Here is a 6,000-nt window from a genome sequence, read left to right as displayed (position 1 = left end):
CAAAAAATTTGTGAAAAAAAAAAAAATAAAGTAACAGTTTTTTCTGGACCATTAAAGTAAAATACCATCAAGTCACCTTGGATTCAATCATCTTTTATAAAAATGCAAAATACCAAATTCACACAAAACTCTAGTTTTAAGTATTACCCTGTACTACAACTTTCCAATACGTAGCTACAAATACAATATTGAACTTTGTGCATTGTGAGAGAAAAGTTGCTCATTTCCGTCAGTTTGCTTCCAACTACTATTAAACAATTCTGTGACTAAAGTAGGCAATACCAGCAGAAGCTATCCCAAAACTCTAGTAAAACATTTTCTAAGTTCAGCAAATGTCTATGTGATTTTCACAGGGTTTTGGAGTCCCTGCTATTCAATAGTGTTCACTATGTGGAGTAATGTTATATTTACAAAAAAGTTGATATAATGAATTCAGTCAAAGCAACCATAAATTTTCACTTGCACAAAATGATGAGCGCAATGTTGGTATTCCTATTTTTTACTCCATTACCATTATTAATGAATATTTTAACCAGACCTTTGAATCAACATTCTTTACCTACACTGAGCTGGCCAAAAACTTGAGAAATTCCATTAGATGAAATGGGATTAGACAGCTTTTTTGGTCACTGGATAATATAGTGTATGTTAAAAGCCATTTGCATTTACTTCAATGTTAAGAAATCCTAATATAAATTACTGCTGCCGCAAATAAAATAAACTCATGGATGTCTCTCTTCTACTGTAGCCTTACCTATTACAGTACTGCAATTTTATTCAATCTATACTTCCATATTTTAGTTCAGATAATCTCCAAACTGTAAAACCCATTATTTCAATCTTATGGATGAATTTGCCACTACCAAAACACAAATTCATTTCTATGGTTTGGTTGAACCTCATTAATTTAAAGAACTAAAAATCCAAACCTGACTATGGCCATTCATCATTTGGAAACAATCACAATATGCTTCTATAAAAAGACACAAGAAACGATGAAGTTTAGCAGAGTAACCCAGCCTACTGAGTATTGTAATGCGAAGTACCAAAACACGAAAAAATCATCTCTCATTCTAATATGAATGCAAGATAATTTGAGCATACCAAAAATATTTGTCACAGCCTACATTAACTCATATGTAATAATGACAATCTGAATCCTAACTGCCGGCAGGATTCATTACACAGCATATATTTACCTATATTTATGGGAAAAAATATGAAGTGGTAAGTATTCATTTGGACAATTTGATTCATAAAATATAAAAGGGTCTATGTATTTGATATTCACCTGATAAAATAATTCCCCCAAAATATCAACTATAATATTATGTATAAAATATTCCCACCACATAAGATACCAATTAGCTTAAACTCCTGAAACATCAGTACTACAAAAGGTGAAACACCCAAATTAGTATTCTCAGCTCTCAATCAACACGGTGGTCAGCAGACTCAACAAGTCTTTAACTTTATATTATATTCAGTCTTCATATTTTGAGTTGGCTTAAAAGCTAAGACACAGGACCAACTAGCAACCTCAAAAACCATTTGCAAAATCAAAAGCAACTTGTTTTAGTCAAAAGGAATTTAAAGAATTTGCTCCGCAATGTGAATACACCAATGAAGTCAAAAGGCAAGAAGAGATGACAAGCAAGTCAGGTACATTTAAAACTGATGCAACTTTAAAGTAACACTGCATTTGCAAATCCCTTGACAAAACTGTCACTAGCATAAATAATAAAATTTTGTACTTAAATCACCAAAATAAAGTACCTAACTTAAGTTCATTTTCTTAATACCACAGACCTAATACCCTGCTAGCACAAATATTATGACAATGCTACATTCTAACCTGTAACCACGAAAATCATTGGAAACCCCAATATTTATCAAAAGACAAGCAAACAGGTACAAAAATTATACTGTCTTCCAACCTACATATGCAATTCGGCACTAGAAAATGTCAAAAGAAGGAACAATGGCTTGTCTAGATAAAAGATACCGATCACAAGCACCAAACCATTATGAACAATATTTGTCATATATCGCATAAGGCAATGGCAGCATATTAATATTCCCACAAAAACAGCAAATACTGCATTAGAAAAATTAAAACATGGAGGTTTATGTATTTGATAATATTTCTTAGTGGATGTACTTACAGTAACTGAGTTTGGAGTGTACTGCATCTTGGCAAAAAAAATCTACACCTCAAGCCAACTGAGGCACAGCCACTGCACCACTAAGATTTAAAGGCAAACGAAGAAAGCTAGGTGTAAGTAGCTGCACACTTGAGAGGAAATCCAAACTTTGTTAAGTATTTTGAAACATTCCATTGTAGAGTACTCTTTTAACAAGGGGTTACAGTACTCATGGATTCAACAAATTTATCAAAGCTCAGCCATTCTATTTTTCACACCTCTACAAAGGCATACTGTACATATAAATAACAAATATTCCAAAAATTTCAGGCCTATAATATGGAAGGTTCATCACGTTTTAGCATCACAAACTGTCGTATGAATGCTCACACGCCAGATTCTTGTAAGCAAATAGTCTACGAAATAAACAGCTGCAAAAGAGGCATGACCAGAGACTTCTTGTGCTAGGACCATTCGGTAGTTCCTGTGGTGAGGCATCATGGCGGAAAAGGGGAGACTCGTCCATTGAGAACGTGGAAGCAGTATAACCACGCTGTGGTATCGATCTCCACAGCAGTGGTGTTAATGAAGAAAAAGATGATGAAAAGAGACGTTTCGGAACTAAGGATGCTCCCCTTCATACTGCTTCCTCGTGTCCACCGCTCACCTGACAAATAAAAGTTATATAAATTGTTAAGAAACATTCAAGATTCAACCCAAGATAATCTGATCTGAAAATAATGTTCATATTTCATACATTCAAACAAATCTGAATGGTACAATAGACATCCGGTATTCATGGAGGTTAGAGACCACAATGCCCACGAATAGCTAAAATTAAAAAATACTTGAGATCCCCTCTAAAAATGCTTAACTGCCAATTTTAATAGTTCAAACAGCAAATATACCTTAAAACTCTTAAAACTGCCTATTTTAATAGTTCAAACAACAAATATACTTTAAACTATCATCCTAAACCCTTTTATAACATCTCAAAATCATCTTACATTACCCTTAAAAATGTATGGCTTAAAGGTATGAGTGAACACTCCTACAACTGTTACTCTTACCAAGGCTAAAACTAATAACGTTATCCCTATATTCAGGCACTCACATTTTCTTTCACACAGTATTCAAGCCTTATCCATTTTCATTTAACATAGATAATGGTAACATTGGTACATCGTTAGTGAATGTTTAAAAAAAGAATACATTTAATTGATGTTTTGCTGTGTTTACATTAATATTAATATTTGAAAATTAGCAAATAATTTTTTAGCATAAAAATTTTTTGAGTTAACAAAACCAGTTTCTTTGGTTTTACTTTTATGTGCCAACTGCAGTTCCAGTCTGCATTTGTCGACTTGTAAAGTAGTAGTTTGGTCTCACAAGTTGCTTTTTCACAATAAAACGAGTAATTTTAGGCACGTATTACTTTTCCTTTGTATGTACAGTGGGGCCCCTGTATTTGCATTCTCCCAATTCGTGGATTTCTCTCTGGACCATATCTACCCATTATTCACGGGAAATTCGCCTATTCACTGTATTTTTCTATGAGAAATATCCAGGAATTCCTGTTTTTTTTAACCAATTTCATCATAAAATACAGTTTTTGTAATAAAACTATTAAAAAACTGGGTGTAAAAATTTTTAGTGGGTTTTTCTTGAGTTTTACCTAACAAAATAGGCTGTTTAAGCATTTTTATAGGGGTTCCAACTATTCGCGGATTCTAAACATTCACAGGGGTGTCTAGTATGCATCCTCCGCAAATAGGGGGGGACCACTGTACTGTATTCTTTGACAACGCTGGAATAGTACATGCTAACTGTATGCATTTATCTGAAACTCAGTAGACAATGAATTTGGAGTTAGGTTCAACAGAAAAATTCGCGAATAGGTGAATTAGTGAATCCTGAAACTCAAATCGTTGGGGGTCAACTGTAAATTTTGTTATTACAGTAAAAGATTGTCAAAAAGCACAAAATTCTTAAACTATACCCAAGTCATATATTTTTTAAATTATTTTATTTTTTCTTGGTATACAAACTAGTCTTTCATATATAGTGCATCCTTCAACCCAAGCTGGAATGGCTGTTGAATCTTAGTAACAAGGGAGTTAACAGGTGATGTGGGGTGGGAAAGAGTAACCACCTCACTTGCTTCCCTCTTGCCACTCTAATCATTCTCCCTCTTGCCACTCTAATCATTCTTTCATCATCAGAGTAGAGCAGGGGGGTTCAGGTATGTACAACCTATAAGAAAGGGTCTGGTTTGTATACCTAAAAAAAACAAAAACTGCCTCAATCATTTTTTTTCTACAGTGATACAGCCATTGCCTTTGAAATTAGGAAACTGGAGTTGGATATCACCTGGAAATGCTAAGCTTCCAGTTGCCTATATAAGCAAGGTATGCTATGACTCGTGTAATCTCCTACTAGTCCAGTGAAAAATCTGACCAAGGTAGTAGGGCCCCGGCCTGATATCCCTGAAAACAAGAAGGAAATTGAGTAAAGAACAATGTTTTGGAGAAGCATGACATTTCCAGTGGAACTTGTCAAGTCAGTGGGCACCTTAATCCTGGCTACTACCAGCAATAGGTTCAGAAACAGGCCCTACGTCCTTCCTCCCCCTTGATAATGGAGGAAAGACGGAAGACAATGCATTCTACGCTACTTAGAATGAGTGTTTGTTGTGAACTTACAGTGTTATTCGATTCCAGCATGTAGTTCAGCTCTGATGTTGCTTGGGAAGAGAAAAAGGAAAGGTTGGGATCATTACCTCCTCAGACACACTTCTAAAAAAATGTACCATGCCTAAAAACTCAGATGGGGTACTTGAGTGTCTGATCAGAACTTGGTAACTGCAATGATTTGCTCAGCCAACATCAGTCCCAGGGGACATGCATCCAGGGACCTGAAGGCAACATCAACTCAGGCAGAATAAGGTAAAGGTAGTATGGCTAAACTAGGCCCCTTCCATCATTACCTGAAACATAAGTTTTCTGAAAAGTGAGAAACATTCCAGGTTCCTAACTTCATGAACTTGCAAGAGGATGAGGAAAGTTATTTTACTTTTGCTGATAACCTCACAAAGCAAGAATGAAAGGTGGTTCCTTGACACTACCTTGCACCAGCCTGTAGTAATGATAAATCTCCCTCAATCCACCCTCAAGGGGTGAGTTTTCAGGTAGTACTTCAAGCATGGACCAAGCACAAAAGCACCTCATCAGGTTATCACAGTCTCATAGGGAGGGAATCTAAAAATTCTCAAACCTCTCATCCAGAACCAAAAGGTTCAGAATCTTGGTTACAAATTATGAGAAAAGAGAAACAAGGCACCCCTATCCTTCAAAGTGCCAAAATACAAGAGGCCACGAACTTTCTCACCCTTTTTGACATAGGCAACTACATCCTGATGTTGCTAATCAAAATCACTGCGTGCTCTCTCAAACAACCTTGGATGCTTGCAACACTATCAGGGCACTTGCCTCTCCTTTTGTAGTAATGCTTATAATGCTATCCAGGCTGCTTGCATCCCCAAGACATTGATGTGTAGATGTGTGTCATTTGTCCACACAATGGGAACAAACTCCTCTCAGGTGTGCACCCGATTCCTTCTTCAATGTGCCCGTGAACACGGCAGCTCAACAAAACTCCCATAGGTGTATGTCATACAGCTACCACAAAATGTCCTCTCTCGCTTCCCATCTCAAAGGCTTGACTTGGGAAGGAGGGTGGCTCTGCCCATGAGATACAAGCTTCTTCAACAATGACAGATGACCTAAGACCACCTGCCATAACTGAGTAGTTCCTATTGTAGCAGCAACTGCACTGGTACCTTCCTCGGTTGCTAAGT

At 36.4% G+C, this 6,000-nt stretch overlaps 1 protein-coding gene across 2 annotated transcripts in view; it reads right to left on the bottom strand.

Moving 5' to 3' along the window:
- Positions 1–965: 965 nt before the first annotated feature.
- Positions 966–6,000, bottom strand: part of LOC135202560 (BTB/POZ domain-containing protein KCTD20-like) — a gene marked incomplete at its 5' end in the record, with an annotated part of 74,832 nt that continues 69,797 nt past the window's right edge. For both annotated transcript variants that reach the window (XM_064232043.1, XM_064232044.1), the window contains 1 exon segment: positions 966–2,811. Coding sequence is in view for 1 of the 2 variants with exons in the window: in XM_064232044.1 (XP_064088114.1) it covers positions 2,782–2,811 (30 nt within the window).

The sequence above is a fragment of the Macrobrachium nipponense genome, chromosome 30 (genome assembly GCF_015104395.2).
Source record: "Macrobrachium nipponense isolate FS-2020 chromosome 30, ASM1510439v2, whole genome shotgun sequence".
NCBI lineage: Eukaryota > Metazoa > Arthropoda > Malacostraca > Decapoda > Palaemonidae > Macrobrachium > Macrobrachium nipponense.
This window is presented reverse-complemented; position numbering and strand designations above follow the sequence as displayed.